At 37.9% G+C, this 23,207-nt stretch overlaps 4 protein-coding genes across 4 annotated transcripts in view; all 4 read left to right on the top strand.

Annotated features, from left to right (window-relative positions):
* The window catches only part of LOC134816726 (arginine and glutamate-rich protein 1-A-like), a 1,122,901-nt gene extending 1,115,115 nt beyond the window's left edge, over positions 1-7,786 (top strand). Inside the window, exons 2-6 of the mRNA XM_063825707.1 lie at positions 4,092-4,156; positions 4,760-5,275; positions 5,507-5,732; positions 6,940-7,023; positions 7,143-7,786. Of these exons, the coding sequence (XP_063681777.1) occupies positions 4,761-5,275; positions 5,507-5,732; positions 6,940-7,023; positions 7,143-7,310 (993 nt within the window). The 5' untranslated portion in view covers positions 4,092-4,156; position 4,760 and the 3' untranslated portion in view covers positions 7,311-7,786. The remainder of the gene's footprint in view (positions 1-4,091; positions 4,157-4,759; positions 5,276-5,506; positions 5,733-6,939; positions 7,024-7,142) is intronic.
* The window catches only part of LOC134816721 (26S proteasome non-ATPase regulatory subunit 2-like), a 68,055-nt gene that overhangs the window by 21,054 nt on the left and 23,794 nt on the right, over positions 1-23,207 (top strand). The gene's annotated exons all lie outside the window — the stretch shown is intronic.
* Positions 14,416-15,924, top strand: LOC134816725 (probable methyltransferase-like protein 25). The gene has a single exon (XM_063825706.1). It carries the CDS (start codon positions 14,431-14,433, stop codon positions 15,862-15,864), a length of 1,434 nt encoding a protein of 477 aa, XP_063681776.1. The 5' UTR covers positions 14,416-14,430; the 3' UTR covers positions 15,865-15,924.
* LOC134816529 (uncharacterized) lies at positions 16,157-20,608 on the top strand. The gene is made up of 2 exons (XM_063825413.1): positions 16,157-16,387; positions 16,502-20,608. Exons 1-2 carry the CDS (start codon positions 16,157-16,159, stop codon positions 18,239-18,241), a joined length of 1,971 nt encoding a protein of 656 aa, XP_063681483.1. The 3' UTR covers positions 18,242-20,608.

The following is a 23,207-nucleotide window of genomic DNA, read 5'->3' as shown; positions in this document are numbered from 1 at the left end:
CTACTAGCATTGTCACAACATCTACAAAGCTGCCATATAACCTGACTGACAATTTTCTCGACTGACTGACAATGTTTCTTCTTTTCCCCATTTAGAATACAAAGATTAGTACATTTTAGCTTATGATTAATATTATATGTTTACCTATAGTTTACCTAGATTCTATGCCGATTATAAAAATTCATACAAAAATATTGAAAACTAATGTCCAGTTATTACGAATTTGATTGAAATAAATTTTCGTGCACATACAGAATGAATGGTTAATAATTTAATATATATGTAGACCAAGCTTTGTGCACGGGATGCTTCCTGGAAGAATCCAGTTCTTTTAGCGGGGCACCCTACCTAAAGCCAAATTGAGATATAATAATCATATTCCTAGAGAAATAATCAGAAATCGAATACCAATCAAATAATATGATATATATGAGTAGTAACCATATTTACTATGCAAAATGCCCCAACCACATAGTGTAAATTTATATAGAATTCAAATTCCATATCATCATTAAACCTCAATACCTAGTCAATATAATAGCCCAAGCAAAATTAAATAACTTCTTATATACCTTACTGTCATACTACAAATTAATTAAACATTTGAAATCTGTTGACCAGAGAATAAATTTCTAAGCCTAATGCAAGTGAAATAATTTAGATGCAATAATGAATGCCTAATGTGAGTAAGATCACTTTTGCAAATATCGCGAACAACAATATGGGCAATTTTTGTCATTTCTGTTAATTTTTCGAATTAATTTTAAAAGTTATTAAGCTATAGATAACATTCAAACTTACCTTTCAGTTAATTTCATCCAAAAATGCTGATATTTTTACCAATTTATGGGCAAAATACTATCAAATTTGGTGTGTATGCCCAGATATGGGCATATTGTATTTCATAATTATGATTTTTAATTATAAAAACGTTTGGAAAGTCGAAAAAGCTATCATCAAACTTTTTTCATCAAACTTTTTGCTGATGATGTTAAAATGATTGTTAATCCTTTTATTAATCTAACAGCTGATTTGAAGTTGCTAGAACTTTGGGAGTCTCGTTGGTGTTTAAATTTTAATGTAGATAAGTGTACGGTCATGCAAATTGGTTCTTGTAATCCTAATCTAAGTAAACTATAGGTAAAAATATAATATTAATCATAAGCTAAAATGTACTAATCTTTGTATTCTAAATGGGGAAAAAGAAGAAACATTGTCAGTCAGTCGAGAAAATTGTCAGTCAGGCTATATGGCAGCTTTGTAGATGTTGTGACTATGCTAGTAGTGGTCCCAGGCTTGCGACTGGAATTGCGGTGTTAAATCGATTTAATGGTACCAACGATCCACCTCCCACTTGTTGTTTGGTACTTAGCATTAATAGTGTTAGCTGTAGCCATTTATAGCAAGAATCTTAAAACTAAAGGGGATGACAAGGAAAAGAGGAAGGAAAAAGAATAACGGGACAAACAATTAATTAAGGTATTTATAGGAGCATTAGATATTGTAATTACAAGCTAAGAATCAGTACTTGTTTGGTGGTGTGCCTTTGAGATGTGTTGAAAGCGAGAAGGACCTTGGAGTTGTCTTTAACACCAGTTTCAACTTTGAGGGTCATGTGAGAAAGTGCATTGCTAAAGCTAATAGTACCATTGCCTGGCTTACAAGAAATATTATATCGAGGGAAACAAGCGTTATGCTGGGCTTGTATAAGTCTTTAGTAAAGCCTCATATAGAGTATTGTTCACAGGCATGGGCTCCAATGGCTAGGCATGGAAACTGGTCACTGATTCTTGAATTGGAAGGTGTTCAAAGATCGTTCACCCGTATGATTGATGGATTGGGACTCATGACTTACAGAGAGAGACTGGATAAGCTGAACCTCACAACCCTGCTTGAACGCAGGGTTCGTGGAGATCTCATTGAGATGTTCAAGATCGAGGAAGGCTTTGTGGGTTATAGTTCCGATTTATTTGGTCGTTCTGGTAGGACCGTTGCTGCTAGATCAAAGACTCATAGATTCACCACAAATGAGACTGATTTCTTTGCCCAAAGGGTCTTGCGCTATTGGAACAGTCTACCACCACTTGTGAAAGCAAGTGAGTCGGTTACTGGTTTCAAGAGGGGATTAGATGCCTTTCGGCTTCATGGTTATCGAGCTAATAAGCTTGGTCATCACTGGGAACTTTCATATTTTATTTATTTTTCAACAGACGACAACTTCCTGTTTTTTCTTCTATATTAGTTACTCATATCTCTTTTACAGACTTTTTTACAAGGACATTGACAGATGATACTCACATTAGGCATTCATTATTGCATCTAAATTATTTCACTTGCATTAGGTTTAGAAATTTATTCTCTGGTTAACAGATTTCAAATGTTTAATTAATTTGTAGTATGACAGTAAGGTATATAAGAAGTTATTTAATTTTGCTTGGGCTATTATATTGACTATTGAGGTTTAATGATGATATGGGATTTGAATTCTATATAAATTTACACTATGTGGTTGGGGCATTTTGCATAGTAAATATGGTTACTACTCCTATATATCATATTATTTGATTGGTATTCGATTTCTGATTATTTCTCTAGGAATATGATTACACACTGGTAAACTCTACGTAACGCGCGAAAATAATAATTCTATGGCGTTTTCATTGTCACATTTCACGTCGACGGGATTAAACGCGCGCGCGCGTAACATCTTATCTTACTGCTATCTCAACGAATAAACACACAACGACTTTGACAATTGACCGACGACTTAACGATTGTGAGTTATGACGGACTTAACTGTATGGGTCAACTACTAAAACTGCATTGTATACTATCTTAATCATTATACTGGACATGAGATGACGAAGTATCTTGAGCAGCACTTTATACCTCCACTTAGAACTTGATTAGTCACGAACAATAGAATCATTATAAATCAATACAATAAAACATCTTGATCAATAAATGCCTAGCAGCACCAGACAGCAGCCGTGTACCTTTTTCGACTCCACGGAGTCCCTGATGGACTTTTGTTTACTTTTGTTAATAATTTGACCTCAACCTTTCTTTCTCGAAACACAAATCCTACTGTACTTCATTACAGTATTAAGATAATATAATATAAAGCAAATCATGTGAATATATGACTACGAAATAGATCTATAGACTTGTCCATAATATTTAATACCGTATTGATGGTTTTGAATTTTGTATATTGAATTTTAATGTGAATCGTTTACTCTTCCCCCTCGGCAATTAATTAGAAAGTTAGATTAATGACAATAATTGCCAAATGACGTAGTAGATATAGATGTTCAATGTTGTAGAGTGATTTCAAGAGTAGTGGTCCACAGGGGCCCGAAAAAGCCGTACAGGCACTTGGGTCCTTATCCTTGTCACTAGTCCCAATTGGATTCACTTTACACAAAACATGAACGTTTACAATTTAGACGTACACATTGGCACGATATTTATTAGAAAGCAAACAGTATAAAATAATACGTGCGTGCGCGGCTTGAGCCGCGCCGCATAACAATTTATGCGTTTAGGGGCTGGAGTACGCGTGTTTACAGATTAATGAATTGTTGCATTGTAAATATTTAAAGTTGACGATATATTATGATTTAATAGTAAATTTTTCAAAGCTGGCTTTGGACTTAGGTAAAATTATAATTTATTTATTTAAAAGAAAAAACCACGGATAGTTTTTAATTTACATAGTCGTATAACTATAATCAAGTTAATCCTGTTTTCAAGAATGCGCGGCTTTGGCGGCCAGTTATTGACTTGTACATAAAATTGAATTTTAAATAGAAATGTGAATGTATTAAAATTTAAAACTTTCAAAACGGAGGCTTATAAATATTATTATATTATGATTGTAAAATAAAGGATAAAATTTTAAATTTGTTTCACTAAAATTTGTTTCACTTATTATATCTCAATTTGGCTTTAGGTAGGGTGCCCCGCTAAAAGAACTGGATTCTTCCAGGAAGCATCCCGTGCACAGACCTTGGTCTACATATATATTAAATTATTAACCATTCATTCTGTATGTGCACGAAAATTTATTTCAATGACATCTTTGATAGGATAGATGTAAGTTATATGAAAGAGAATCCATTGGTAGCTAAGAGGAAGAAGGTTAATATCAAAGGTATTTAGTTAAATTTTTTAAAAGTTTGTAATTATATGGTTTCAAACGTAAAGTGTTCATTTTCTATGAATTTCTTTTTGAGATGCCCAGAGAGGCATTATTTATAATGTTATGTTTTGTTATGTTAAAAAACATTATGACCAAAAATCTCAAAATTTCAAGTTTTTGTGACCAAAATTCAGTTTTTTGGCAATTTTTTAATTTGGGAAGCTTAAAATAGCCTCAAAGCCGCCTCATTACTATTCAAACAGGTTTTGAATGATCAGTATCATAAACGAGGCTGAAAACGAGCATTATTTGATGAATTTTCATTAAATTAATTTGAGAAAAACTAAATTGAAATCAAAATGAGGCTCTTCAAATGTTCGTAACTCAAAAATTATAAAAGCTTTGTCCATAATTTTTGTAGCTTATGAAAATTCAGAAATTTTTCGATCTGATGAAAGCTGAGTTGAAAAGATTTAAAAGAATGCCTAACTTGATTCTTTCCAGCACTGGGCACAATGTGCAGTGTTTGTCAGTTAGTGTTTGAACAGTGTTTTGCATTATTTCAAAATATTCTAACAGAACAACTTGCAATATCCAACTTACCACTTATTTCAGAATGGGTTCACCTTCTCCAGCTCCCGAAATTGACCCCCCCAAAAAAAAGAAGAAAAAGGACAAGCGTAGGTCCAGAAGTAGGTCCCCAAAAAAGTCCAAGAAAGAAAGAGTAGAGAAGTCAGAATTGAGAAATGGTGGGGAGTCTGATAGAGATTCAGAGGATGCCAGAAAATCAAGAAAAAAGACATCTAAGTCCAGTAAGTCTAAGTCACGGTCCAAATCTCCGACACGATCTCCACCTAGATCTCCTTCTAGAATCAGATCCAGGTCTCCCTCAACCAGAAATAAATCACCTTCGGCCAGAAATAAATCGCCTGTTCGTAAGAAACGAAGAAGTAGGAGTCGTTCCAATTCAGTTACTCAAAGACGCAGGAGATCTCCTGTAGAACAGTTAGATGAGTTTGGAAGGGTTATATCCATGCGCAGAAAAGACTCTCCAGAACGTGAGAGGGAGCGGGAGCGTAAGCCCAGGGTGGCAGATATATATGATAAAAGAGAGGACATGATAAGAAGAAAGTAAGTCTAAAACTTTTAAATATTGGTCCAATTTAGAAATTTTACAATTCAATTCAGTTCAATTTCTTATTAATAATTAATTTAGTTAATTGGATTGAATATTTTTTAGTACTGGCGTGGACATTGTAACAGATTTTTCGTAAATTTTGTAAAATATCAAGATAAACAGGGACATAAAAATCTCTCCTGAAGTTTTCTGAATTTTTTCAACCAAGTTATATATAATTTCAGGCGTCAAGCAAATATAGAGTCAAAGTTAACAGAGGTTGAAACTCAGCGAATGATAGATGAATGTGTGAACAAGCGAATAAAAGAAGAAATGGAAAAGAAAGATGCGGCTATAGACACCGAAGTTTGTCGTAGAGTGGAAAATGCAAAACAGATACTGGAGCGTCAGATGAAGGAGGAGCTCCAGGCTAAAAAGGCAGAGATGGACAGAGAAATGGCGGAGCAAGAGGTAGGCCTGTTTAATTAGTTAGTGGCAACATTTGGTAGTGAAATGTTGCCCTCCTGTAGCCGAACTGATCTTGCTAGTAGCCTTGTTAGTAATGTGTTAGTAACCTTACCAGCAAGTCACTTTATCAGCAAGCACAACGGATGCAGCGCAGTTCAATCAGACCCCACAGCCCAAAGTATTAAATCAGGGGAATTTCGTCTTCATTAGCAGTTAATTCTTGAGCGGCAATAAGCTCGGCTATTTTGAATTTTTCATTTGTGAGTGACACCAGCAGCTAGCTAACCTCTACATGGAACAAAAGTGTTGCCAAGTTTTACTTTTAGTCTCATTAAATACCTTGTGAATAGTATTCGGGCTGAATTTTCTCAGCTCACACATTCACGTAGGAGATTCTGTGTAAATGAACTGTATTTATGTATGGCCACGTATCCGAATCATAACTAAAGGAACAGTATCCCACTAAAATATGTAGTCTGTGGGTAGCATGGCATTTAGAGTTACCTGTAGTAAAATTTAATTTGACGTGATTAAGGCGTCCAAAACCACTCGACGATCCAAAAGCCAGTTGAATCAAAGACGTGGTACAATAATAAGCTAGTCACTTGAGTGCCCTCAAGTGACTTGATGTACATTAAATTGCTATCAGAAGCATATTTTGACAAAGACCCTGTTGATGGCAAAACTGCTTGATTGGTTTGTACAACGGTATGTGCAATTCTTTTATTAATTGTTAGCATACTTTTTTTGTTATCGTTTCTTGTTATTATTTCGAAACCGTTATCATTCTTTTTAAGATCACTAGATAAGCTAAGGCGTAATGTCGATATCTGTCGATTTTCGGTGCCACATGCGCATGTTCATTGCCACTTATATATCATTCTCATCTCCATATTTTTGTCACCCACGAATTATACGGCTCATAAATTTGGATCTTAACCAGAAAAATTTAAATTGAGGCTTTGTTCAATTTTTGAACAATCACAAAAGCGCAATGTTATGTGGAATTATTTAACATGCTACTATAATTTCTACACCAATCTTTTTTAATAAAAGGATGTTAAATGTAACATGTCACCTAGTATTACCCTAGTATTCCCTTCCTCTTAACTTCTTCTTAAACCTTACGCTCTATCTCTTGAGGTTTACAGATCTTATAAGATTGAAGATCTGGAAACACAGACTCATTATTCACTCTGGTTTCTCTCAGGAGGAACATCAAAAAGAGATTAAGAGTCTCCAAGCGATCGTGGAGGAGCTGAAGAGCGAACAAGAGGAAGCAAAACTTCGTTTGGTAAGACACCACCCCCTTTTTGTAATAAGTGGAGAATTGAATGAATCTATAGAAGCCTTCTGTACCGTCTTTTTCTGAATATTATATACATATATATTGCAAAATTTCCCCTGTGACAGGATGAAGAGAGGCTGGAGGTTGTGGATGCCAAACGACAGATCGAGGAAGAGAGACAAACCCTCGAAAAAGAACTGAAAAAGAAGGAGAAGATGATCCAGAACCAAATTTTGGGGAAATCAGAATCAAATTCTCGGCCAAGAATATCGTTTGGAATGAAAAAGAAGTAGCCCAAGCTCAAAGTTTAGTTGTGATATTTCATTGCCATAATAGATGTGAGTTAAAGTGCTTGCGATGTCCACCCTTCTAACTTATGTGACGGCGCTATTTTAAATTTTGTTTGATGATTGTGGCTGGGCTTCTTTTTGTCAACTTGAGCATATAATATATACTGAGAACATCCAGTATATAAATTTTTATATAAAACTTAGCCACTGTTTAAATTTTTTAAGTCATCAGTTTTATTCTTTCTTTAAGATTTAGTTGTACCAAAACTGCCATCTCAACAAATTGTACTAAGTGTGGTGAACTGAATGCCAATGTTGTTTGAGATTGGCTCCATTTTCTTTCAAACCGATCTGAATGAAAATTTGTTATTCAGATGTTTATAGTGTAGATGCCTGTATTGTTTTTGTAACACGATACTGTTTGTTGTATTGTTCAACTATTCTATATTATGATTTGTAAACCTTTCTTCATTTTATAATAGTGTACCTGTTTGTATAGGGGGGGGGGGGGGAGCTGGAGGGGGTGTACATTCGTCGTCTATCATGGCTCTCCCATTACAAAGCTCCATGCGCTAGACGCTGAGTCGTTTGTTTGGAATTGGTTTAAAATGCTTACTATACTCGTGATCTTAATACACTGCGCGGGCCCGTACGATTTATTGCAAGCATGGATACAAAATATACTCCCTTAGTACATGTTAATATACTATATATATATATATAATGTTCTAATAACACAGATATGCGATTATATGTGCGTGTAAAGGTGTAAGAACGAGTTATGATTAATGCACTTTTGCCGTTCGTACCATAATTTATTGTAAAAATCTGCCCTTATATTCAACTTTATAGAAAAGTAGATTGCTTCTCTTCGTAAGGAATATACATACATTTTCACCGATTCAAAACTTCAGTATTTATTTATGATCCCCTTTGTAATCATTCCTACGTTAACTTTTATTTCGGCGGAAGAAGAATATTCCGGAAATAAATAATTGCCCGGATAATTGATTAATTAGACGAGTACATATCAATAGGTTAGGCCTTCAGTCATTAGGCTCACGTGTACGTTACCATGACCCTTCCAGCCGTTACCGCAACAAAGCCAGAAAGTCTGGAAGTAATAAGGGCCCATGATTAACATTGCAGTGTTTACTTAACGAAAAGTAATCTTATACCCCCTCTAAGAACATATTATTACGGTCTGGGCTAAATGTAAATGTTAGTAAAATGTTATACGGAACACTTTATAAAGAGGATGATGACTGTGATCACAGATCGCTAAATTATATAAAATCATAAAATACGGACGAAGAGTGAAGTATATACAAACACTCACGCTACTGGATAGGCCCACTGCATTCCTACATAATTTGTTCCTTAAATTTTAATATTATGTTTCTCGATTATGCTGTGCGAGTTTGTTGGGAGGTGTTTTGTCGTGGTACGTGATCACTGCACCGTTAAAACTGTTGTCGTGAAGCGTTACATCCTCATTTTAGTCTTGTCAATGTTTTTTAGCTTGTCAATGTTTCGTAGCTGTACCTCTTGAGAAGTTTTCATTTTAATCTTGTTGCGGTTTTTAGCGTATCCTCAAGAGTTATTTTACTCTGATGACCGTTTTGTAGCGCACATACTCTCAGAGGACCCTTCATCTTGCTTCCAATCGTCTTGTTCATGATGTTTCGTTTCTTGGCTGTAGTTGCGTTTGAGCCCATCATATACCGGGTTTTGCCAGGGTAAGGATAGCGTGTCAGCACCCGGCAGATTAATGTTCTGTTTTCATGCAAGCCGAATTCTACAGAAGCTACCGTGTGCCGGCGGCGTTTCTAACGTTACCAAAAATTCTTAACGTAACGTTATAAAGCATTTCTGGAATGTTCAACGCAGATCCACAGCATCAAGAGCAGAAACCCTCAAAATACACACATCACCTCGTCGCGCCGACGAAAATACCAAGATGCGTTTCGACAGTCTGCGAGCCGTCACTTCACCCACATGTACTCCTCCATACGTGCCGGGTCCTCAGTATTTTCTAGAGGTGTAAAGTCGGCTGATTCCCCGTCAAGAATGTTCTAAAAGGGAATGGAATGTGAGAGACGGTGTGTGTGTACTAACAAGTGTTGTATTGTAGACCACCCCATACCTCCCCCTATCACTGTCCAAGTGAATATTCTGTCTTATGTCTTACTGTTCAATGTTATGTTTTCTCTGACACGCAACTGATTCAGCATGTCTTTTCAAGTCTGGTGGTTAACTTTGCGATCTAGCTATCAGCATTTTCAATCCGAAAATGAATTGGAAATGAACTATAAAATAATCGATTTTAAACATAACTACCCACTGTAACGGCGCGGTCTAAAGAATGAGTGTGTTGTTGAATAAGCAATCATCACACTGCGAGGTTAACTACTGCACTTCATACTCTTTCTTGTTAGTGTGTCTGTACATCTGTAGTTTCTGTATAAATGTTATATTATTTTATATCATTTTATAATGATATAATTAATTACAGTAACCATAAGAATTTTCGATCTTGGTCATGGCGAAAATGTTTATAAAACAATACATTTAGCCATTAAGACATATAATTGGGGTGCGGGTGGTGGTTATTATATCCTCCAATCATTAAAGTTCATGATGCTTTTATCGTCCGGCTCAATTAACCGTTTCGTACGCACCAGACAGAATCTTGAGTCTCGAACTAGAGGAGAGTCTGTTACGAGGCGTAATTTAGCAGAGTTATGTCCATTGTACCTCTAGAGAGCTGAGAGAGAAAGAGAGAGCTGTACTGGTAGTACATCCATTTTACTAACGTCTGTGTTCAGAGCTAGTAATTGTCTCATTAGTAGTTGGATGAGTAGCTCCCCTCCGTAACACAGCTCCTTTCTCTACGTGTAGTTTTAGTGTACTTACTCAGAGTGTCCTGCATCTCCTTGGCGGTGTATTTCTCTGAGTAATATTTGGTACTGTATCACATGCAGAATTCTCTGTTATATATTATCATTATTCCTGCATCTCAGTACTAATTGCTCTACATATTTCTACGGTGATGTGCTGAACGCTAGCCTTGTACTGCTTCATTCACGCCTTCCTGGTATACTAATGAAACTCATACAAGTTTGGTCGGTATTTTTTGTATTAGTCCATGTCGGCACACAAACACGTTAATATTTGAGCTGGATATCTGGAATTGTTGAAGCTGCGCTGACGCTCCGCTCTATATATCGGCGAAGCTTTGGTTCAGGAGGGTTGTAATACCTCTCTACGTAAAGAAGTGATAATTGAAACAGCAATATGCCCATTTCTAGAAGGTACATGTTTGCTTTGCGTCTCTCTTAGGCTACACGTGCACAATGTTGAGGTGCTTTGGAGTGAGACTTGACAGTATTTTCTTCGATCTGAGCCGCGTTTCCAAGTTCTACTATGTGATTACTCGTCAGATTGTGTGAACTGCTGTGTAAGCAGTAAATATTTCTCCTCGCCGGTTTATTAATTACAGAGAATATTTGTTTTCAAATTCCCGTGATTTTCTATAGAGTAAGTTTTATTAGTACGTATTATGTTACTGTTACACAGTTTTTAGGTGTTCTTTGATATCTTACACTAATAAATATACCTACTGATTGGGTAAAAGCACTTTTTCAATAACCTTTAGTTCCCCGCTATTTTCTCAGTGTAGAAACGAGTAGTTCTTTAAATCTTTCCAGACCGCTTTAAAGTTTCAACTGTACAAAATGTAAAGCTTATATTCTTATTTCTTTCTAATGTTCCCACCATGAGTACTCTACACTCTGCTACTAGAGTACAGAGTTGTCTTTGTGATTATTGATTATGTTTAGCCATCTAAGTGTCGCGTGTATTCAATACTATGATAGGTCGAGTGTACACTCCGTTATAGTAAGATAATGGACTATTTCCCAAAGCTAAAGTTAAGTCAGGTGTCCTGTTGCTTTATACCTCTACAATATACCTCGCACATCCCAGACCAACTATCTAGCCAATCACACCGCAGAGAGAGGCCTGTCCGCCAATGAGGAGTGGAGTTTGGTGTCGCGTGATTGTTGGCACGTTTCCGAGAAGTGCCGTTGTCTAGTTAATGTTCCTTAAGGTAGTCCAGTCCAGACAAGCGGTGGCCACATGACTCTCTCACGTGGTGTCTACTGCACCCTGCAGGATGTGTGTAGTGTGCACCAGCTAGACTTGCCCTGCCCTACTTTTTTGATCATTTTTGACTTTCATGACTTTCATGACTCGATCATATCATCTATATCTCCTGCAAATAACGGTGCTAAGTAGCCAGGCTTGTGCTAAGATTTCGACCAGAAAGTGTAGTCCGTGTTATGAATAACAGCCAACAGGCAGGATATGTTGAGACAGTTGCACACTGCACACTGTACTATTTTAACACGTGGTCATGTCAGCTGATGTCTGTGCTGTACAGGCGGATGTATTGTACCGCCAGCTATTTCCTTGTATATACCTGCAAGTCAGTTGTACACTATGCGTGTGTGTAGTGCGGTTACGTGTCGGTCCGTCCACCTTTCCCACCTTTCAGAACTAACTTACGACCTGTTATTTGACCCAATTAAGCCTAATTAGGTCACTAATTACTGATTCAAAATTTCCGATCTTGGGCACTAGTTGCAAAGTAGAAGGCATGTTTGTTGTTTCTGGTCAGGGTATAATCATTTAAACTATACCATTACACTTTCACATTTGATGGGATAATGGCTTGGCTTTTTGATTTGTACTTTTAATACTTGCATTCATATCAGCCACTTGTTGTATGCCTCTCAGGAGTGATGGCTTCATTTGGTGGGCCCATTCATCCCAACGATGCCGTGTGTATAAATTTGGTATAAACGAGGTCATTTGAAGGTCGGTTAATTTCTGTGATGTTGATTATTCTATGAGGTGTACATTAGCCGTTGTGTGACCAATGATGAGAGCTCTGAGCTACCACTCACACAATACACTGTGATGATGATGAGCTATGTACTCTCTCTCTCTCTCTCTCTCTCTCTCTCTCTCTCTCTCTCTCTCTCTCTCTCTCTCTCTCTCTCTCTCTCTCTCTCTCTCTCTCTCTCTCTCTCTCTCTCTCTCTCTCTCTCTCTCTCTCTCTCTCTCTCTCTCTCTCTCTCTCTCACTCTCTCTCTCATGGCGGGGAGGGAGAGTTTCTTGCCTGAATTACTTGTTGTGTACTTGGTCTAATTGCCCCGTGTCGGATCTGTACATAATAATACATCTTGCCCGCACTGCTAGACTATTGTGTGTTGAGCCGTATGCTGGGCCCCCATTGTCGACTCTCTCCCTCTCTCTCTGCCTTGTTAGTCGTTCTTAGTCTTTCTTCATGATCTCGGAGCCTACGTTGCATGAGTCGCTCGTCGTTTGCAGAGTGGGGTAATCTGTCTGACTACTACGTCTTTTGCTAGAGGTTGATGTTATGTGGTGGTGGTGTTTGGGTTCACTGAGCTCTAATATAGCTATATATATATGAATAATACGTTTCGAGTTAGGGCGCTTCTATTCGTAGTTCCATATAATATAATATATGTGGGCCTGCCTAGGATTTACGAGTACTAATAATGCTTAGTAAATGCCATGTATTTAAATTTATCATGTTTTGTCCGCGAAATTTGATCCTACCTTCAATAAACAAGTGTATTGACCCTACCTTCAATAAACAAATGTATTGACCCTACCTTCAATAAACAAATGTATTGACCCTACCTTCAATAAACAAATGTATTGACCCTACCTTCAATAAACAAGTGTATTGACCCTACCTTCAATAAACAAATGTATTGACCCTACCTTCAATAAACAAGTGTATTGACCCTACATTCAATAAACAAATGTATTGACCCTACATTCAATAAACAAATGTATTGATCCTACCTTCAATAAACAAGTGTATTGACCCTACCTTCAATAAACAAGTGTATTGATCCTACCTTCAATAAACAAGTGTATTGACCCTACCTTCAATAAACAAGTGTATTGACCCTACCTTCAATAAACAAATGTATTGACCCTACCTTCAATAAACAAATGTATTGATCCTACCTTCAATAAACAAGTGTATTGACCCTACCTTCAATAAACAAGTGTATTGATCCTACCTTCAATAAACAAGTGTATTGATCTTACCTTCAATAAACAAGTGTATTGACCCTACCTTCAATAAACAAGTGTATTGCTCCTACCTTCAATAAACAAGTGTATTGACCCTACCTTCAATAAACAAGTGTATTGAGGATGGTTGTACACGTTTTGCTACCAGGTGTTCTGGTTCCATCACTACGCCTTGCAGCAGGTTATGTTTACTTGACCAAATTCTTGCATATTTCAGTTTCTTTTATTCAAGTTCAACTCGTCATTTCCACTGAAAGTTGTCTCGTTTTTCTAATTTACAAGGGGCCGCCCTTGGGACGGAATGCTGTTTTATGCGAGTAAAGACGTCATATTCGCCTATATGTTCTAAAAGACCTTGTCATGTACCCAGGTTCTAACCACATGTAGTGATTATTTGATATATCGAACCGATCGTATCATAATATCATATCACGTGTCTTACCATACCTGAACTACATATTATATTGCTCCCCAGTCCCCACTAATATACTTGTGCATGTATTATCCAACCTAGATAAGTCGACAGCCATAATATACGACAATATTATCTATGCTATCTAGCATTACATATTATATGTTATCATATTTTATAACAGCAATCTACGATAGTCAAGTTTAATCTATCTAATCGATATATCCATGCTTGCAATAATAATATTACGTGCGAGTGTGCATGTTTTCTCGTCACAAGCGAGAGAGAGCAGCACATTAATTATGCTACCTGTGGTATCATCATATTATTATCTTGCTTTCTAGCGCAAGATGTGTGCACTGCTCAACACACGTTGTAAGATTGACCGTGCATGAAGCTCTGTGTGCTTTACAGTTTAGCATTATTGCAAAGCTATATTATGTGTACGTGACCCGATCGAACTCAGTTTTGCGCCTTTTATTCTGTGGTAGGTTCCAGATTAAACCTTGTCTCTTTTTATTTTTTGTTAAATCTTACTATTACTATCTTGTTTAATCACAGAGTATACGTATCATGGTCCAGAAGCACGAACTCGAATGCAAAGCAAACAAGTGCAGAGGTTTACTGGATAAATACAAGGTTTTGATAGATTCACCTTTAGTATCGTTTTTGGTGGATGATCAATGGAGTTTCATTGAAGAGTTAGGGTGGTCAAAATATTTGTTGAGCCTCTCTGATCACGATATTTCTCTTCTACCTGATCCAAAATGTTTCCCAGTCACTTCAAATACCCCTGAATCACTAGCCATGCTTGTTAGTGATTGTCTTGATATCTACGGTTCGTTTACCATGGTTGAGTCCGGGATACCAGAGGGATTTGTTAAATTAGGCATGAGTCCTAAAAAGCAGCATGAAGTGTTTAGGATGGGTAATGCTGTGAAGGACATCATTGAAAGGAATAAGGAAATTTCACAAGTTATTGATTTTGGCAGTGGGAAAGGATATCTGCCAGAGTATATTGCCTTGACATCACCTGGAATACAAGTTGTTGGCCTTGATCGTGAAAAAGTTAATACATTAGGCGGTTCACAAAGAAACAGACTCATGGAGAAACTGTGGCTGCCACTTTTTAAAAAACTGAACGATGGTAACTCAAATTTAGACAAGAACTCAATGAATCACTACCATCCTGTCACTTTAGAACTGAAAGAAGAACACATTTGTAAAGATTTTGTCAGTAACGTTTCGAGTTTGTCTGAAGGTTTTATATCTCCTTGTGGTGGAACTATGTTAGTCGGTTTGCATGCCTGCGGGGACCTAACTTCACTACTTCTTCAGACCTTCATAAATTGCCCTCAGCTGAAATCTATCGTTGCGGTAGGATGTTGTTACCATTTGATCACTCAGAAAGAGAGGACCCAATCTTACATGTCAGATGGCCCTCATAAAAAACAACTCTGTGATCCTAATTCAATTCACGCTTATCCAACATCAAAGTACTTGCAGCAGTACCCTCTTTACTTCACGCGAAATGCACTGAATTTAGCCAGCCAAGCTCCAGAACGAATGTCAACGTCAAGATCTTTACCGGCCAAGAATTTGTTTTACAGAGCTGTCTTTCATGTTTTGTTGCAAGACGAGTTTGGTTCATTGCCTGCACGCAATGTTGGACATTCAGCCAGTGCAGCCCCAGATTTCTTTAGGTACTGCAAAACCGCACTCAAAAAGTTGAAACTCTGTGACGTTTCAGATCCTGTGATTCAATCATACTATGAAAGGTTTAATGATGGGACGGTAGAGCGGCAGCTTTATGCCTTTCATCAACTGAGAATATTACTCACTCGGGTTATTGAATCTTTGATATTGATCGATCGAATGCTATTTTTGCATGATAATGAGATTGAGCCATCTATACTCGGTCTATTTGATCCTGTTGTTTCACCGAGGTGCTATGTTTTAGTAGCAGAAAAGTTGCGACACTGTACCATGCCCACTTTTGGAAAATAGCCTTTTAACAACTATCCATTTTATTGTACCTAGTTGTCTTTCTTGCAAATTCGATCATTAAATCCCATTTCGTCTACTTTTATTCCATTGTTTGAAAGCTTAATAATCAAAGTAAAATGTAACTTAATTGTTATTTAAAGTAAAATATAACTTAATTGTTATTTAAAGTAAAATGTAACTTAATTGTTATTTATGAAAACATCATAAAACAGCTCTGAATATGAATTTGACATTGAAATTTTTCTTTTGTTAACTTTATTCGAACCTAACCGTCTAAACTATTCCTAGCGAAATGGAACAGGAGCAACAACACGTTAGAAGTCCTGAACCGGCTGAACCCAAGTTCGACCCACCCAAGAAGTCACAGCTGGACTTTGCGTTCAAGTTCATCAAGCAGAGCATCTTTACCGCTCTAGAGGAGACGGAGAACGCGTTAAACTCGCTGAGTTGGCTGGAGCAGGCTGATAATATTCCATCAAATATCTCGGAGCAGGAGATTATGATAATGGAGGAGACGGCACAGGTATTTTATTATTGAGTTATTAGTGTTATATTATCATATCTACCTTTTTTAATTAAACAAATAGTCTCTTTAAAATAAATAAATTATTATCGTAAAATTGAACAACCTTTTCAGGTACGAACCAAAGTAGCTAGACAGCTCCTCAAGAGTCTCAAGTCGTACAAGCCCAAGACTGATCCTCAGGAAGACGATAATAACAAGGAAAACGATGGATCAATGCCTCCTCTGTCACCTGGTGCTAAGTTGAGGAATTTGTCTTATCAAAAGTGCTATAAGTGTAAGCTTTGCAAGGCCCGTTTTCACAAGCAATCTCACCTGAAATGCCACGTACGCCTCTCCCATTACAAGCTTTCCTTTGTGTGCACCAAATGCCACAATCACTTCCAGTCAAAACAGCGTCTAAGGCACCACAGATGTCCTGCTAACAACCCTGATGAGCCTCAGGAGGTGATTGAAACTATGCCAGAAGAGCACGATCATGTGCAGGAGATTCGCCGAGATGTTTCCCCTCAGCCACCTCGTGAAGTGCCCATGCACAGCTACCATCCTCAAGGACCCATCCAAGAGCCTCTACCTCATCACGGAGTCCCCGTTGGCCACGTGCCTGAGCATTTGAAATACAATGGAGATGAAGATGATGGACAGGATGAAGACGACAGAAGCCCTGCTCCACCACACCCCAACCATGAGCCCATGCAGCACCACTCAGATGAGGGACCAATGCAAATGATGTCTCCGAAGGGGAAACCGTCTCCCTGTCAAAGCAACACCAGTGGAGGTAGCTCAAGAAGTGCCCACAGCTCTAATGAGGACCAGGAATCACCGAAAGTTCGAGAAAGAACTTCCTCTTGTACTCCTGGTACTTCTCCTGAAGATAATGAAGATCAAATGAGGGACTATAGAAATGGAAACATGCCCCCAGCTGTGACTCCTAATCTGATGAGAACACCGAATCTGTCCTACATGCCTGAAGTCAACTATTACATGAAAGATTCCCCTCCTGATCCAAATCGTGAGCGTTCGTTTTTTCAGGACCGGCGACACCTTCCACTTCCCCCAATTCCACTTCATAGATTCGACACAGCCTTTGGAAACCCTCTTCCCTCTATAATCCCGAGACCAGGACAGCCGCCTGACATAAGAGCACAATATGAAAACGGATCCCTGTCAAACCTGCCCAGTCCAATTCCGACTACCCAACCACTGCAATCGTTTCTCGGAAAGAAAGAAGGTCTCCCTTTGTTGAACATCCAGAAAAACAACGCGTTTATATCCCAACTGATAGCTGCTAGTTGTATCCCTACAGCCTCCTCTACCTCCACTACCAACATATTCACCTCTCAAAGCACTCCCAGCTCTGGGAACGCGTTTGCAACAACAGAGTCTGGAAGCAGCAGCACTACTCCTCCTCAAGAGTACGCTCCACCCCCTCCACCCCCTCCTCCTCCCATCAAGGCTATCCATCCGCCTCACACTCAGACTCCATCCTCTGAGTCCTCCAGCGGGGAGGGTGGAAATAACCTGAACCAGTTCCTGGACTATAAGAAGTACTCATGCAAGATTTGTCACAGGAAGTTCTCACAACGAAGCTCCCTAAATCGGCACGTTTACACCATACACTGGAACATGAAGATCAAGTGTGCATTCTGTACCAAGACATACACCCAGAAGTGTCTTCTAAAACAGCACGTGTACGAGGAGCACGGAGTAGAGGCATGTCTCCAGATGTTCAGTGCTAATGAGCGCATCAATTGGAAGATGCAGCTTGTAAATTCCCAAAAACAGCGGCTAAACATGGCCATCGATGAAGAAGATTCCGGAAAACAGATGAAGCAAGAAACGAGTTCAACGTAGTTGTAAATGAGTAAGGACGAGGCTTTTTGAAGCTTGCGACGTCTTAATAATCTGGTCATATCGTGAACGAAACTTTTTGTAGACAGTGTTGAAGATGTCGGTGAGAGTAACAAGAAGAGAAAGAAGGAAATATTATTCTGCTGTTATTGAGAGACATGTTGGGTGAGCGCAAGGCAATATATGTCCGAACGCGTTGTGCCTAAAGACTCAGGATTAACAGGATTTAATACTCAATATCAAGATGCAAATCAAGTGAGGGAGAAAATGCAAATGTTTGGGATTCTTATTTTTTGATGATACAAAATAATGCATGCAGGCAACACGTTGAAAATGATATAAACTAAGACTTGTCGGTATCTAGAACGATTTGGTCTCGATAAACAGATTTTATTTAGGTTATTGGATACTGGTATCCAAATGATAAATCCAGTACAACAAGCTACTGTCTATTATTATATGTTATTAGAGGGTTATTTTTCATAAAAATATGGATATTTTATAATACAAGAACTATATTCTCTACTACATAGTGGCTATTTAAGAAATATTATATTAATTGGTCGTGTGCACCGAGTATTCTAAGACACGAAATGTGTGGAACAAAATATGGTAATTATTTTAAATTCTGGCTACATTTCTGCTTCAAGGATCTCATATATTCTCGCATTTGATATTGCTGTTAAGAGAATTAATTCAATTTTGGCAAAGTAGTTGAGTACATGTTACTGATCAGCGTTTATCTTTTTCTTCCTAGAGATAATTGTAAGTCTCGTTTATCTGTACTTCTGTACAGTAGCTCCTTTTACGGAACTTTGTACCATCCGCTAACGACTATTTCGATATTATATTAGCATTTCATAAATCTCAAGATGGTTTTAGCGGAAAGAGTTTTGTATTATTAATTTATTGTTTTAAAAAGTTTTTAATCATTTTTTTGTAAAATTGGATCAAAAATGGCTTGAGCTTCAATTCAAGGGAGTTTGATTGAGGCTCTACTTTCGGCATTGCCTCAGCTATTAGTGATCTATAATTGCAATACAAGATAATAATGATATGAGAATTAATAATGGATAATATATAATATGATATTATACATGGAAGGTATTACAATTGATTTGAAAATACCTCTATTATATTTGGTTTGGAGAAGATGCTTGAAACTACTACAATTGCTATGGTATGTTGTAAAACATTTTATCTCAAAATCAGACTTTTATTAATTAATCTCGTTTGAAGTAAGGTAAATAATTCACGGAATAAATTCTGACAAAATTTATCAAATATTCATTGGGTGGAATTTGAATATCGACCAAAATCTTCTAAATAAAGAACTAGAGCTCACAAATAAAGAAAAATCTGAATATTCAAATTAGTCTGCCCAGGGTGAATTAGTAGTACTAATGTACACAGTATACATGTATACAGATCAGTAAGCGTGAAACATTAATATTAGTAGTACACTAATGTACTACAGATCAGTAAGCGTGAAACATTAATATTTGATCTTTAGCTTTGGCTTGTTTGAAGCATGGAGCTACAATGAATCAAAAGTAGTAAGGTAGTACGTTTCGTGAAAAGTCGGGGTGATATGTGCCAAGAGCGGGAATTGAACCCACGACCTCCCGATGCTATAACCATCTGCATTCAGCTATCTCGCCTACAATTGATTACTTTGTATTGGAGATTACATGTCTTATCTGTATTACACACAGTGTTCATATATACGCAACCATTAGGTTAACCTTTCCAGTTTAAGGATGGGATTATCTGATCTCTTTTAGAAATATCACATTCTCCACATTCTGAACTATCTATAGAGCAGGATTATATATATACCCCTATACTGCACTTTTACTGCATTTGATAAACTATGTAATCTATCATGGTGATGTCCTATAATGCGCTGTTATGCACATTATGATACTCGAGGTGTTCAGGAGACCGCACTGCTTGGAACTTTAAACTTTACTGACAGTGCTTGTTGATCGTTGCAATGATATGTACATAATGATACCTCGTTTAGATTGCCTTTTAAAAGTACGCACGTGACCCTCCGTTTGTACACGTGATCCATCGTGTGTACTTGTAGCAGGGATTAGTTGAGTGTGTACTTGGGAGTTGGGATAAACATCCATTTTTCAGCTTTCACATAATATGCGATAGACAAATAAGTAGAAAAAGCATTGATCAAAATCTAACCTTCCATTCCAGAGATGGCACAGACCAAAGTTTGAGGTCAAAATCGTTAGTTCCCGCAATCAAACAACGAATGACTTTTTAAAAGTTCCAATTAAATCTTCACAACATGGGGAAAATATTTTCGGTCATCATCAGTACCTAGTAAAGATAAGATAAGGTTAGAACTCCAATAAAACTCTTATTCACAAAAGGATAGAAAGCACTCGGGTGTGGGGGTTGTGAGGCCCCAACTAGTAGTGAATATACTAGTCCCTGCATAAAGGATGAAATAATTTAGGGACCATAAATATTTAGGGACCATAAAGTTTGAGGACTGCTTGTAATTATGTAAAAAACTCTAACCTTTTTGACATTTTCGGTTCCTTAATTGAGAAAACCAGCCACTCCCTGATTTTGAGATTTGGTACAGTGGTTCCTTGGACAATTATCTAGAAACTTTATTTAGCGATAGTTTTTTTCTGACTCAGTTCTCGAATTGTTAGGTTAATCATTTCAAAAAGTGTAAATTTCCAGTTTTGCTTGTAATTACAAGTAAACCTCAAAATTTGGCGCACGCCATCTCTGGAACGCAAGGTTGGATCCAGTTTTTTGTCTACTTGATCGTCTCTAGATCACACAGTAATTGTAATAGTACTAGATCACACAGTAATTGTAATAGTACTAGATCACACAGTAATTGTAATAGTACTAGATCACACAGTAATAGTAATAGTACTAGATCACATAGTAATAGCAATAGTACTAGATCACTAATAGTAAAAGTAATAGTAATAGTATTAGATACACAATAGTACTAGTATACATAATATGTTACCCTCCTCTAGGTTTAAGTCAAAGCTTTATTTCATTATCCTCTGCCGAAATACTAAGCTGGTCGCGGTCGCATGGTTCACATCGTGACAAGAACTTCTATTAGTCGTAACCGTGACGATGTGGCCGCAGGTGTAAACGTGTATTGTCCGACATTGTTCTAACCCGTACTCATTGTTCTCTCATTAGAAGTGCCTGACACACGCTGCTTTGCACTGGTGCGCATTAGTGGACACAGTGTGACACTTGGTGGACACAGTGTGACACTTGGTGGACACAGTGTGTCACTTGGTGGACTCAGTACGTCACTTGGTGGACACAGTGTGACACTTGGTGGTCACAGTGTGTCACTTGGTGGACACAGTACGTCACTTGGTGGACACAGTGCGTCACTTGGTGGACCTAGTGTGACACTTGGTGGACTCAGTACGTCACTTGGTGGACACAGTGTGACACTTGGTGGACACAGTGTGACACTTGGTGGACACAGTGTGACACTTGGTGGACACAGTACAGTGTGACACTTGGTGGACGCAGTGTGACACTTGGTGGACGCAGTGTGTCACTTGGTGGACGCAGAGTGTCACTTGGTGGACGCAGTGTGTCACTTGGTGGACACAGTGTGACACTTGGTGGACACAGTGTGTCACTTGGTGGACACAGCGCGTCACTTGGTGGACACAGCGCGTCACTTGGTGGACACAGTGTGTCACTTGGTGGACACATCGCGTCACTTGGTGGACACAGTGTGACACTTGGTGGACACAGTGTGTCACTTGGTGGACACAGTGCGTCACTTGGTGGACACAGTGTGACACTTGGTGGACACAGTGTGTCACTTGGTGGACACAGTGTGTCACTTGGTGGACACAGTGTGACACTTGGTGGACACAGTGTGACACTTGGTGGACACAGTGTGACACTTGGTGGACACAGTGTGACACTTGGTGGACACAGTGTGACACTTGGTGGACACAGAGTGACACTTGGTGGACACAGTGTGTCACTTGGTGGACACATCGCGTCACTTGGTGGACACAGTGTGACACTTGGTGGACACAGTGTGTCACTTGGTGGACACAGTGCGTCACTTGGTGGACACAGTGTGACACTTGGTGGACACAGAGCGTCACTTGGTGGACACAGTGCAAGTGTGACACTTGGTGTCACAGTGTGTCACTTGGTGGACTCAGTGTGTCACTCGGTGGACTCAGTGGTCAGACAGATGCATCTCTCAATATTATTCCGGGCATCGAACGCAGAATATTCTGTCTAAATTTAAGTATGCCATAAACAAATTGCTATATTGATGTTAAAACTTCAATTTATTTCAATAACTATCATTACAAAATGTATTTCACGGATATTAGTTTCAATCTTCAAACAATGTAACTGAGGTATTTTGAAATTTGGATCTGGAGTTAAAAATCTTGAATATTATCTGGTGAAATCAGAAATCTACATTAATTTCTTTAATTCTTAGCTTTGAATGATAATTCTTTAAATTCTGCTGTACTATCCTTGCTTAAAAATATGTGTTGTGGTTCGAAATGAATATGTTATCTGCACTTTGCATAATATTACATTATTTCATTGTATAATATAATATTTTATTAATTTGAAATTTTTGAAACCTTGCAAGCTTAAAATATGATGCTTTCGCTTTAAACTATTTCACGAACAATAATTATACTATAGTGGCAAAATTATAATATAAAATCTTGCAAATAATGTTAGAACAAATCCGAAAAATATGTTATTTAAATCTTAGATATACATCGATACTGATGATATTCGCATATCTTCAATTTAGATAAGAATTTGTGATGCTCATCCTGGACTACTAAAATCTTCGTACGAAATGTATTTAAGGAAGTATTTTTAGTCGCTTGTTTTATATGATCTGCTATATTAGTATTACTCTTTAAAGCCGTCAACTTGTAATATACTAGTAGAG

The sequence above is a fragment of the Bolinopsis microptera genome, chromosome 6, assembly GCF_026151205.1.
Source record: "Bolinopsis microptera isolate Bmic1 chromosome 6, MBARI_Bmic_1.0, whole genome shotgun sequence".
Classification (NCBI taxonomy): Eukaryota; Metazoa; Ctenophora; class Tentaculata; order Lobata; family Bolinopsidae; genus Bolinopsis; species Bolinopsis microptera.
The sequence above is the reverse complement of the archived record's forward strand: the minus strand, read 5'-3'. Positions and strand labels throughout refer to the sequence as shown.